Source organism: Epinephelus lanceolatus, chromosome 15 (assembly GCF_041903045.1).
Source record: "Epinephelus lanceolatus isolate andai-2023 chromosome 15, ASM4190304v1, whole genome shotgun sequence".
NCBI classification, from domain to species: Eukaryota; Metazoa; Chordata; class Actinopteri; order Perciformes; family Serranidae; genus Epinephelus; species Epinephelus lanceolatus.
The window spans coordinates 23,092,159-23,105,874 of NC_135748.1; the positions used below are offsets into that span (position 1 = coordinate 23,092,159).

The window sequence follows — 13,716 nt, forward strand, 5'->3', positions numbered from 1 at the left end:
GCTAGTGTACGAATAAGGTCCCAGACAGAGTCCTGCACAGGTCTGATTTTTAAGGCCTGCTCCCAAACTGTTACTGTAACATGCAGTGCCACACCCAACCTGCCACCTGTACATATAGCCAATTAGTTCTGCGACCCGATCCGACCTGACGACACAAGATCCTCGGACCAACCCAGGATTGCAAATCCTATAATAACTATGCCCTGTTCAAGTGATTCTGTTAGGCAGCACGTTTAAAGAGATCATTTTGGGACATGTGAAGCTAAGACAACATACAGTATAATGTGCCTGTTAGGAACACACTGGGTTGAAGTGACCCTCATATTCCGGCTGGTGCGGAAGAAAGACCCGACACAGAGGATTAAAATGTTAAAGCCTCAGTGTGTAAAAATGGTGAGTAACAGTGACATCAGCGGTCAAATTCTAGATTGCAGCGCTCACTCGCGCTCACTCACTCACCCTTGTCGGGTAAGTGACGGTGGCCTCTTAGGACAAAAAGCCTTGCGCAGACAGCAGAGTTTTTTGAGTTTTTCAGGAGTATCTAGCGACGAGGTGAATATTTATTTAGGAATCTAAACCATGTTACAGTATGTTATAGCTTACCAGTGAGATAAAGGTTATCTGTGAGATATATGTTAGGAGTGTTTTATTTCTAACTGTTTTGGTAACACGAGCATTAGCACAGTAATGCTAAAATAACACGTTTTATGTGATAGTCACGGCACAGTGCGGCAAATATAGGTTGGTACGATTATAATATATGCGTTTCCAGAGTGTTCTTCCACAGGACACAGGGAGAGGAGGGAGAGGGAGAGGAGGAAGACCAGGGAGAGGAAGGGGGCGAGGGGGTAACATTAGAGGCGGTGCAGGAATGGCCAGGCGAAGAGGTGTGTCTCGGCTACCCAGAGGGAAGAGGAGGAGGAGAAGGTGGCAGCCTTCGCAGCAGCGCGAGAGGAATCAACAGATTAGGCTGTAGGCTAGGCTAACCATTTAGCTGTAGCTCTGGGATAATGTTAGCCAAGGCTAGGATAACGTTAGCACGTAAATGTAGCCATCACTCGAACTTAGACGAGAGGGAAAAGTAGTTGCAAACATGAAACCAAAATGATTTTAAAATATCAGATTGAATTACCTGTCTAGCAGAAAGCAGGCAACCTCCGCATCCCTTATGAAATCCTTCTCCTTCAGGAGTTCTTTCCACCTGGAATAAGCAACGCCGATATTCACTCGCGTTTTGTCCCTTCCTCGCTTATCTGATTTTTTTCTTTTATTTGGTGGCATGGTTTCCCTCTTACGGGGCAAAACATATGTGTGGTCCTCCATTTAAAGTGCGACAGAATCATAAAAGTACAAAGCAGGTTCACGCAGAAGCGCCCCGGATTGATCTTCACCTTAACCATCTCCAGTAACGGCAAGTTCTAGGTAAACGCGAAAGGCGAAGCGTGTGTATCTCTTTCGACCAACGCAAGAGGGCAGCCTCCAGCAGACCTGTGTATATATACACAGGCAGGGCGCGATTTTTCTACATATAGAGAAATCATTCTAAGCCTATGAGAAAGTTTCCATTTGTATGTGAATTGCATTACACTTCAGTAAATATATATTTATGAAAGCAATAGTTGATATTTGCTAATAAACAACCACGTAAATTACACATTGTAACTTTAAGACATCATATTCAATTTATATTATTCTCCTTTTATTTTAATATATTTGTCATACAACACCCATGATCCAGCCCATATGTTCATCTTTTCACCCAGAACTGAACTGAAATAGAATTAAGACAAAATACCATTCACGAATCCCGTTTTTGTGGGACAACCATTGGATACCCGTGGTTGCCCGACCCAATACAGAGCAGTTAATATGTCCTCAAATATACAGTTAGCGTGATAAAAAAAAATAGATATACAATGATAGAAGATTTGGCCATATCTCTCACCCCTACCCTAGACCTCTGTTTCATAAACTCTTGCTGGGCTACTGTGAGTCAGCTGCTAAGTCTGAGATGGCTCCTGGGAAGGTGAGGAATTAGCAGTCGAAACAGGAGCTCCTGTTCAGGCAGTTAAATTGTTAACTCACCAGGCAGATTAAATTCAGTGAGGAAGGGTAAGAGGCCGCAAAAGCTTTAGAGTCACTCGAAGCACTCAGGCCCTCTCTCTTGTCCTCGATAGTTCAATAGAATAGACGATACTGGGTTCTCAGGGGACAGGAAGCCATCTCTATGTATGATATTTTGCCTGTTATATTATTATAGTTTATTTTATATTTAAGGGGTGGGCACTACATGAAAACTGATCCTCTAGTTTCCATTGCCCCCCTAATATATCTCCTGTTGTCTCTTCCCTGTGGCCCTGAAGTCGGATGCCCAGCTTGTTGGAGTACTTGAGTTACAACTGTAACTTCATGGGCATCCTGGCAGGCCCCACCTGCTCTTACAACGACTACATGGCTTTCATCGAAGGCACGGGCTACCAGCCACGCCACCAGGAGAACGCCAATGGCAAGGAGAACGGGAAGTACAAGCAGAGCGAACCCTCACCCAAGGTACAATACAGTTTTTACCGCATGCATAGAAATCTCTGAACTATTAGAAACTGCCTGAATCAATTTGAGTCCAATTCAGAAGGTCCCAGTTCGACACACATTGCGTATCTTGGTGATGTCTCAGTTCTAACACATGCCTTTGCTGTTGTCCAGCTCTTTTATTATTGTTTTCAAATCCAAAATGCAGCCAGACATCTGCCTTTAGGCTTGGCAGTACCGTCAGTGGAGTTGCTCTTGGCATGTTTTGATTCAGCTGAGGTTTGCTTGTCTCTTACATGGACAGAACTCGTTGTACAAAGAGCCAAAGGCTGGGATTAATGAGGTCACGCATTGACAAGAAAAGGCTTATATTAAAAGATCGATCTCTGGATTTTATGAATCAGTTTCAGATCATTCAGACAAAGATCCATTTAAACTGTAAAACAGATTTTTTTAAACACCGCCCTAGTTATGATACCACAAAGTAGGACTTTAAATTATGCAATTCTCTTTTAAGTGCATATTTGGGTAATGTTTGAGAAAGGCCCCTGCAGTAGTGGAGCTGTTTCAGGGGTGCAGGCTAATTATAATGCGTTTGGTTCCCTTTAGAGAAACATTGTTGAGAATTTAATGACGCAAACGTCTAAACCTCAAGGTTATTTGTGTTTCCTTACTGCATAATGTATTAATAATTTAATTACACTCCAAGATTTGAGTGTGTATTCATCTCAGAAGAGAAAGGAACAGAACGCTGCTTAATATAAAACATGCGAGAACGCTCGAGGACTTGAGTTAAACTCGAGTCAACTTAACTTTTTGAAGTACAAGTATCATGTCTTCTGATGTGGTGATTGTTTTTATCTAAATATAATATGATGTCATGAGTTTTAATGGACTGCTTTTCGTATCCCCATTTCCTCTCTCACCTCTGCCTAGAATGACGTCATCTCAAAACTGAGTACATGTGCCATCTCACTGGCCATCTATCTGTCGCTGTGCAAGGTGCTTCCAGTAGAGCACTCCATAGACGATGGCTTTGTCAGCTCCACGCCCTTCTACCTTCAGGTCATCTACCTTTACCTGGCCATGCTGGCTCTGAGGCCGAAGTACTACTTTGTCTGGACACTGGGTGAGTTGGATGCGACTTTCTTATGGGTGCACATGTTTCTTCTCACCCATTCTATGTTAGAGCCAACATATATAGACTTCTTATTTGATTGTTGGTAAATCAGACTGATGATTTCCCCCTCAAAGTACCTGGATGACCCTTGTGTATGTGTTTCTTCTTGACTGTAGACTCTGCTCCATCCTCTCTAACTGATTGACTCTCAACCTAGTGTGCATATACAGAGGTGTTACTGTTTTGGTTTCGTTCACTGCTACTTCTCATTTAAGTGGTATGAACTCACTGAGCTGTTTTGGTTCAGAGAATTTAGTTATTTTTAAAGTGGCCCTTACAGTGTGTTGAGATGCAGTCTAAAAAAAAGTCCCCAACACTTATTCAACAGCATTTCTTAATGTAACAGTGCCATCTAGTGCTGAGTTAAAAACTGCACCTCTTTATTCTCACCAATGACAAATCCATGTGATGCCAGATCTCCATCTGTTTCTGTCACTGCTTTACAAACTAATGCATTTTAAGGATGTGGAGCTGTTGATGTTGTAGTACTCAAAAACAGTTGTTCCTTTCTCCTGCAGCTGATGCTATCAACAACGCTGCCGGATTTGGCTTCAATGGATACAGCAAAGATGGCTCCCCACGGTGGGACCTGATATCAAATCTCAGAATTCTGGATATTGAGGTTAGGCTCTTTGTATGAGATCTTTTATTTCCACATAAAGTTATTTTTCAACTAAAGCCTAAAGTTTATTGTTTTTTTTTTTCTTTCAGTTTGCCACCAGTTTTAAGATGTTCCTGGACAACTGGAATATCCAGACAGCTCTTTGGCTCAAAAGGTAAAATCATTCAGTTTGTAACACTGTACCTTACTCAGTTTGTGTTAGAGCAACCCCTGGCTGTAGAGTATAGAGGGTTGCTGAAATGTATGAGGCATATCTCTGGTAGTCTGCAGATCCTTGAAAATTTTACCACAAACATTTCATCTAATCTCATTTATCTGTCTTTCGATTTTTTTTGTCAACATGAGTCAAGCTCTCCTGCTCCAGTTTTTCAAGTCTGGAATGTTTTGGAAAAGATTTGAATATACACTGTTTTGGCAATTGTTTAAAATATGTTCATAAAATTCCCAAAACATGTCTAGTGTTATGAAAAATATGTTCCTTGTATTACTCTAGTACTACACTACGTGACTGTTGAAACGTTGCTAGTATCATGTGATACACACAGACCAGACCAGCATCACGTCATCGCCGACACCACGACACCTTGACGCATCAGGAGAAAAACAGGAAATTGAGGAAAAGCTGTGGTGAAGCAGCTGAACCAAGACACATAAGATACATTAATAGTCACTGCCACTGTAGTAAATCGCTAATGATGCTTACAACAGTTACTACTAATGAATAGCTAATGTTAGCATGAGTGGGAGTCTGCTGCAGTACAGTCACACAGTAAAGCAGCATCACACTGTCTCCAACTAAATCCCAACCTAGTGTTGATCAAGCAGTTGGCTATTAACAGGTTAATTACTTACAGACAGCACTTAGCCTGATGCTACCTGGTGATTTAACCAAATAGATTTGATTGAATCACCATGTCATGATGTTGACATCTGTTCATGTCGGTAAATGTCCCGTTAAGTAATATCTGGCCAGTGTATTGGGTTTCTGATCTAGTTGGATGGGGGGAAGCCTGAAGGGACATGACAGCGATTAATCTTAATTTGTTCAGGCAAAGTCACAGAACGAGAATTAGACATGTACATGAAACAGATGTTTGTTTAAGAAGATATACATGCATGCAGACTTGTCAAATTGTATTGACATCTATAGGATCTCAAGTTTTCTATTCCCCGAAAGGGGCACAGCTTTGATGTTTTGCAAAATGGCCCAGTCCGTTTTTTTTGGCATAAGCAGCTAGTTGGCAGTAGGGATGTCTAATGAGCGAGTAAAGACAGCAAACACCAGCAATTTGCTTATCTGCTCGGGAAGTGCATGTTAAATAATGTATGGCTGTATCGCTATATAGGCCTATCCATTTTAAGCTACTTAGATAAAGTCATAGAAATGGGGTAAAATATTATGGAAAAGTTAGGAAAATGTTTTCAAAATTCAAAGTTAAAAATGTGTTGGAACCCTATTTATATGTACTTGAACAGTTTGACCAAATGCAGGATGTGTGTCCTGTCAATCTTCTCCCCAGGGTGTGCTATGAGCGCTGTCCCATCAACCCCATGGCTGCCACCTTCCTGCTGTCGGCCATGTGGCACGGGGTGTACCCCGGCTACTACCTGACCTTCCTCACTGGCATTGCCATGACCATGGCAGCACGTGCAGTGAGTACACACATTGTTTCTGCCTATACACCTATTGTTGGAGTTTTTCCCAGCCACATTCTGGAGTGGTACATTATGCTCCTGCAGTTTTTGAATCACAGTATCATGGGTAAATCCCATAGTTATAGAAACGTTGTCTAAGAGCTCTTCAGATTTACCACTGCTACTTAGCAGAACCACAAACACACAACAGAATCCCTTTACAGAGAGTAAGGGGATAATGATGAAGTAGTATACCACTTATACCTCATGTTAAAGTGTGAGGCCATTACCACTAATCTGTGCTAAGCCCCGACCTCTTCACTCTTGAGAAAGAAGGAGACAAGAGGATATTTATGTAGAGACAGTGGAGTGATGCTACAGCGGGAAACTCCTACTGTAATTCTAGAAAATTTACTTCAGGAAGGGTTGATTAACTGAAACACCAGCACAGTAAATATGTCGTGCAGGTGAGCTCCCATGGGAACTTTATTCTGTTTTATCTAAAGGAGGACAAGGAGACCACTGACCCAGTTCCAATATAAAACTACAGGCCACTGCCCACACTGACATTTTCAAAGATAGATTTGTCTAAAGAGTTATTGGATGGAAGAAAACAGAGAGAGAAGGGGAAATGAGAAGTATGAGCATAAGAGCTGCCTTAAGAACTAGGTCAATTGCTTCAATTCAAGTTTATTGTACTGTAAAATAAGTGGGTACACAATTTAAAGTCCATATTCATGTGGAAATTATGTCAGGAAGTTCAGCTCACGAGATTTTTTGTTCTCTTCCAGGTAAGGCACAACATCAGACCGTACTTCCTGGTCTCTGACCCACACAAGCGTGTCTATGATGTCATCACGTGGGCATGGACTCAGGTTGCCATAAGCTACACAGTGGCGCCATTCGTCCTACTCGCTGTGGGACCCTCACTCAAATTCTACAGGTCTGTGAGCTGGATTGAATAGTGTGTTGATGCTGAGCTGAATTGTTGACACTATGGAGTCCATTAAGAATATCAGAGTTCAATAGAGATTACTGTAGCCTCTGCTGTTCTGTGCAGTAATTAGTACAGTGAGTTGTGCACGCTGCTGCTGTTGTGTAAAATCACTGTTATATTAAGCATGTAAATGAAGTAACTGGCCACAGTGTCGAGATTAACGCTTCACTTTCATCAGCCCGGTTCCCTCTTGTGCGGCTGTAACAGTTAACAAGACAGCTTAATGAGTGAAGTACGGGGAGGATTGATGCGAAGGAAATAAAATGAGCAGCCTTAACACTGCTCGGCCGTTGCCATGAAATAAAAGCCCAACAATGTTCAGTATCATGCAGATTAGGACGGCTGTTAAATCAGCACGTGGCTGCGAGACAGGCAGTATAAAACAGGGTCATTAAAGGATAAGGAAGATTTCTTTCTATATTTAGGGTAATTTGACACAGAGCTGTCTTGTCTCAGTCATGTGTCAGCAAAAAGAGCTATTTAAGCAAAAACATGCTTTCAGTAAACCTAAAATTTTGATTTTTGTTGTCATATATGACACAATAAAGCTATTATGCATGCTTACAATTGTTGTTCAGAGAGTATCAAGAGTCTACAACTGCTCTGTGAGGTTGTATGAAGGACTGGTGCTGGAATGGATGGTCTCTTCTGGGTGGACGGGGTGGGGGACTGTCAGAAACTGTATGTTGCTATGATCAGTTGTTTCGCCATGAGGCAAAGAGCAACAAAGCTTTTTCTGCCACCATTGCATCTCAGCAACATGCAGGGGCATCCAGGGGTATGTGGACACTGGAGGAGAGCCGATAGAGGAGCAGATTATGGCTTGGGTCTGCTTAGTGGCCTGTGGGATAGAGCAAGGTGGCTGAGAGTCAAGCCAGGGGTCCATGCCCACAGCTAAGTGCCTGCTACTGGCTGTTGTCCAGCATCTACGCACCTCTTTATGTGGGGCCTCCCAACATGCTCTGCAGGCCCTGGATCTCCTCATATTTGCTAAGACTGCCTTTCCAGCCCCTAAGCCTCTGGATTTTTACAAACAAAACATAAATTAAGAGTTAATGAAATATGTTTTGTATAAATTAAACTAACCAGGACCTGGCTCCTCTCTCAGCCATTATGACTGCTTCTCTGGCCTCAGTAAAGCCTCCAGCAAGCCCCACATATCCAGGCTGTGCTCTGCTACTCTGTCAGAGAACCAGAGGGAGAGTGGGAGGTCAATGGGGTCCAAGCCTACCTCCCAGGGCCCTCTGTCAGCTTTCCTCCAGTGTCCACATATCCCTGGAGGTTGAGGACTTTGTCGTTTTTTTTCCTGGGGATTTTGTTCCCGTTCTCTTTTGTTTTTTCCCTATGACTAGACAAACAACGTTTTGTGTTTTAGCCAATCACAGCACAGCAGGGCAGGACTTGTCCCTCTGGGTCCAAATGACATCACCAGCACACGATGGCAGGGCCCGTATCTGGGATATATTTGCTTCATTTTAGTACAGTGGGAGGAAATGGAGACATGTCATCCATCTTTATATACAGTCTATGGTCTGGACCAAACCAGTGGACCAACTGGCCAGCATTGCCATTCCTAGGTTTTTAGCCACACTAGTGGCATGGCTAAGAAACTGACAGTTTTATGACCTGCACATATTTCTTGGTTTTATTCTCAAACTATTGTTTATTATAAACTGTGCTGAGAAAATTATATGAAAACTCTGGGGTGTCTCTGCAGGTCCTGGTACTTCTGCTTACATCTCCTCTGCCTCCTGGTGGTAATGGCCCTCCCCGTCAGATCGAGACGCCGGCAGGCCGCAGAACAGCAGGACGGCCTACAGAAGGACAGCCTACAGGAAAACCAGACGGACCACAGCAGCACAGACAACAACTGCAACCAGAAAGACAAAACCACATGAGGTTCAGGACAGCAACACACTTCCCTTCAGCAGCAGAAACACTGAGACGAACTAGAAACCACTGAGAGCTGGAGTGTGGCGAGTCTGTTTACCTGACAACGAACCAAATATCAGACGCTCTGAGAATCCTAACAGACAGAAAACACACGTCAAAGTTCTGTCAAAACTTCCAGTAGCAAGGATGACAGCAATCACAGTTTCTGACACGGATAAGAGACCAGGATGTAACAATGGCCACGGTGTAAACTAATGAGTAATAGTGGTTACTTAACATTACATTAGCGGAAATGAAGACTTCCAAGCTGCCTTAAACCCTCTATGTACTTGGCTGATGACGTAACAGTTGGATGGCACGATGCAAGAACCTACAACCCTTGTGGTGTCGGCAGGTTGTACAAACAAATAGACGCGCAGTATGTGGAGGGTTTTTGTCATTGTCTGGATACAAGCCTCTGTCAGGTGGAAACAGAAAATGTGTTCATATAAAAGAAACATAACCTTTATCATCAGCTGCCAATTTCAAACAGGCCTTAGGATCCTCAAAACATTGTTTGATTTCTATGTCTTTTTTAAAACCTTTATTGGAGAAGAATTCACATTGTACGTGTTTTGTATTTAGATGTTTGTGACAACACTATTTCGATCCATTCTCGATGATTTTTTTTATTTTTTTTTCCTGGGATAAATTTACCGGCATAGAGAGTCCCAAAGTGGAATTCAGATCTCGTCCGTCTCCAGCAGTGGAAAGTCTAAAAATGGCGCTCAAGAGTTTCTAAATGGATTTCTGTTTCTTTTTATATATTTTTCATATCTGCTGCTCTTTTTTTTTTTGACAAACATGACTCATCAGATAAATGTGTGTGTTTCAAAGGGAGTTCTTTTACCCTGTGTTCCATGTCTTTTTTTTAAAGGATTTCTGACCTGATTTCAGGGGTGTGATTTTCTTCTTTTCATGTGTTCAAAACTATTTAATTAATGCAAGTCCTAAATAATAAAATTGTATAATTGCGGAAGCACAGTGGATTGTTAACATCACAGCTCAACACTCGTACAGTTTAATTAATTGTCTTAAAGATCTGGTGTGTAGGATTTAGGAGGATATATTGGCACCAATCACCATATGTGAATCATGTTTTCGTTACCTTAGAATGAGCCGTTCATATCTAGATTTGGAGCAGGTCTTCTTTCCTCAGAGTTGGCCATGTTGTTTCTGCAGTAGCCCAGAATGGACAAACCAAACACTGGCTCTAGATAGGGTCATTTGCATTTTCACGTTTCTGTGTTGGCCTCCTTCTATATGCTTGGCACACAGGAGAAGTTTCAATTGGTTGCAATCTGCATCCTCACCACTAGATGGCTCTAAATCCCACACACTAGACCTTTAAATCCTACAAACTCAGATTACAACATTCACTGACAACTTATTTAACCGTCAAAAGGTTTTGTAGCCATAATTATTACAAGCCAATTGAATGTATGAAAAAAAACAGTTTCCAAATTGATGCACAGTGCAGGAAAGCACACATTGTGTTCACGCTGCAAACCATGTATGTGTGCAATTGGCATCTGTCTGAGAATATCTGACACCGTTATTTATGTGTGTGACATAATAATACTGTAAAAAATTCAAAGACATAGACCAGCTGTTGTGGTGAATGGTCTTATTTCATATTGTGTGCACTTATGTTAGAGTAGGCGATGTTTCAGGGTGCATTTACTGTAGGGTGAAAGAGACACTGGTTCCTCACATTGTTGTGATTCATGGCTCACCTTAAGCCTTTCAAATCACCCAGTTTACTCTTTATAACACGCAGCCGTTCAAACAGATTAGGTGAAGGAAACGTGGTGCAGAGGAGGCAACCTGTTTGGCACCTCACTGTTCAGACAGTCAGAAGACACATTTTTATGTATCTGTGAAAGCAGGAGACAGTCCGGGGGTTGTCAAGCCCACAGTATCATAAACACTCCTGTAATTGTCAGTAATTTGAGTTGGTTTGGAGCATTTGTGTTGTGTAAAGTAATAACAAAGCAGCAGAGGTGAGCTTTCTCATTTCTTTTTAAGATTTTTTCTAACATTTGCATATTCCTGCCATAACTGTGTGTGTACCAGTATTCATGTGATCCGTACATGTCGATGTGGTCTCTAGTAAACTATATTTGTAGCCTGGGCCCTGTGGAGGCGAGCGTGGCCCACCTAAGGTAAAGGGATGTCATTCTACAAACATAGCGATTATTGCACTGCATGGCCACCCAAACCAGCAGATCAATGCAAACGGCTCCATATGTCCAAAGTGCCAAATCATGAATGGCGCATTTTTTGTTTTGTTTAGTGTGTATGTGAGCATGTGTGCCTGCGTGTGTTTGTCTGCGTGCAAATGTGTCCATGTAGTACATGTGTGTGCGCGCCTGTGTAACATAACGGTTATTTTTGTGTCAGAAGGAACTTTATTGAAAGATTTGTATAACAGTACATTAAAATTCTGATTTATGTGGCAAAATAAAGAGAAATTATTTTTAAACACTAAAACTGATGCTTGAAAGTATGTTTTTTTTGTCCAGTATTGGACTGTCTGGTATTTGATGTTAAAATATAGCGTTTATTTGGGGCAAGCTCATGCAGCAAAGGGAAAATCCCCAAAATGCTCCCTGCATTTTTGTGCAGTGTTATTGCAATATTACAGCAGACTTTTTCACAGCAGGTATATTGACTCGTCTCAGCAGGAAAAGTACAGGTGAAACCATTCTAATTAACAATGGCGCCGCTTGATTAAGTGTCCCAGTGAGTCATGACAGTGAGCCAACATGTACAATACCAAAGCCCTGGAACTAGCTCGCCTAAAAGACATGCACATGTTATGTCTTTGTCAATTACACCTTTGGTTTTTCTGCAACGATTATATTGCTGTACGTTGCTGAAATGTTACAATGTAATATAGATTTTAAAGATGTTCGACAAAGTCCCTGCTGTGCTGTTTTTATATGATGCTGAAATGTTCAATGGGTATTTAAGGGGTTATATCACAATACATTGTCTCGTACCTCTTCATTGGAAAGTGGTGCAGTAGGCATTTTGACATGTCACAGCAGGAAAAGCACACATGTAAATTATCAAATAATCAATGGCTATATTTCTTAGACTGGTTCAGTTGCATAGTGGGCACTACAGTGGAGAGATGATTAATGTTGTCAGTAACACCTGTGCTTAAAAGGCCTACATCAAAGGCCTATGTTGCTAAAATGTCATGATGAAAGTATTTAAGGTTATTCAACATTATTTCAACTATACTATGACATACTACTACTGCACAATATTCCAGTACAGTTAGTTTGCATTTCTTCACATTCGCAAATCAACTGTTTTAAATACAATATATATTTAAAGACTTTTATCAACCTGTCAAACATATTAACCACATAACATATTAAACTGTTTTTTGGATATGCCCTCTCTTGGTTAGCACCTTATATTGGAATAAGTTCACCGTTATCTTTCGGTTCCTCATCCACTGCTTTACATAAACATAATGGAAATACAGTAGAGGCCTCTGTGTCAGAATCAGAGGTGGAAAAAGTATTCAGATCCTTCACTCAAGTTAAAGTAGCTCTCCATAGTGAGTAAACGTTCTGCATTTAGAATATGACTTATCTAAAAGTACAGAGGTTTAATAAGCCAAATGTACTTAGTTTTAAAAGTATTGATAGTGCAGAAAAGTTACCCCTGTCAGTGTTACATTACTTGTAAATCATAGTATTAGACTATTGTCACTAATGTAGCTGGTTGAGCCGGAGTGCACTTGAACTATGTTGTACAGTATAGGGGAGACTGGGGTTGGTTGTCACACTGTGCTCATTACAGCCTCATTAGAGGTCTCTGTGATGCTATGTTGATATCAAACAGTTGGCGTGACATCCTGCTCATTTTGCACTGGTCATTTTGTGGATCACATAAACACATACATTGAGGTAAGAAGATATTTTGTAAATTTTCATGTTGGTGTTGTTTTGTATTAAAAGCATATAGGATATTAGTCATTAAACAATCAACTACATATTAAAAAGTTGAAGGTTTGGTCAATGTTTAGCTAGCAAACTAGAGCCATGTGGTAGCTAGCTTAAAATGTTTGACAAGAGGTCAGGTGGGGACAGCCTGTCTGTCTCACTGCTCTGGGGGTTGGTTGTCACATGTGTGACAGTTCAGACAGACAGTCAGCATGGCATGTTGTAGTCCATAAATTCTGTTTTTAGGCTGTTCAAATGAACAATCACCTGGTTCAAATTAGTGATTTAAACACAAGGGGCATTGATGAGTAGCCTACTACTATAGAGGTGGTATTTATTTCAAAACTTGTTTGGTGTTTCTATCCTAAAAAAAGTAAAAATGTACACATTTTTTAAATGTTCTTTTTCCTGAAACCCCACTGATAACTATAGGAACTACCAACCCTGTGATAGGGTTGGTTGTCACACTGTGTTGGAGTGTCTTTGATAGTTAATTACTTCTTGTTACAGTGAGTTGTACGTTTTTATTTAATGTAGGAATTATTTTTTTAAAGAATATATTTATTGCAATTTTTTTACCTAAAACACAGAACAGCTCGGACATGACATTGCGAGTAGAAGGAGCAGTTGAAAATAAGGAAATAAGACACTAATGAAAAAAGAATTAATAGAAAAAAATAAAAATAAAAAATAGTGGGCATTTCATCCATCCCCAACCTTCATCACCTCCTACAACCATAAAGGCAGCAAAAGAAATATTAGCATCCATTTTATTTTTGAGAGCAGGTGTTATATATGTGCTTTGTACAATTCTGAACTGAGTAGATTTGGGTTATAGGAATGACTGCTGAAAGTG

The 13,716-nt window shown here is 41.0% G+C and overlaps 1 protein-coding gene across 1 annotated transcript in view; it reads left to right on the top strand.

Annotated features, from left to right (window-relative positions):
- Positions 1-11,388, top strand: part of mboat2a (membrane bound O-acyltransferase domain containing 2a) — a 71,632-nt gene extending 60,244 nt beyond the window's left edge. Inside the window, 7 exon segments of the mRNA XM_033643108.2 lie at positions 2,364-2,550; positions 3,466-3,658; positions 4,228-4,331; positions 4,421-4,485; positions 5,852-5,984; positions 6,758-6,909; positions 8,681-11,388. Coding sequence (XP_033498999.2) covers positions 2,364-2,550; positions 3,466-3,658; positions 4,228-4,331; positions 4,421-4,485; positions 5,852-5,984; positions 6,758-6,909; positions 8,681-8,861 — 1,015 coding nt within the window. The 3' untranslated portion in view covers positions 8,862-11,388.
- Positions 11,389-13,716: the final 2,328 nt, after the last annotated feature.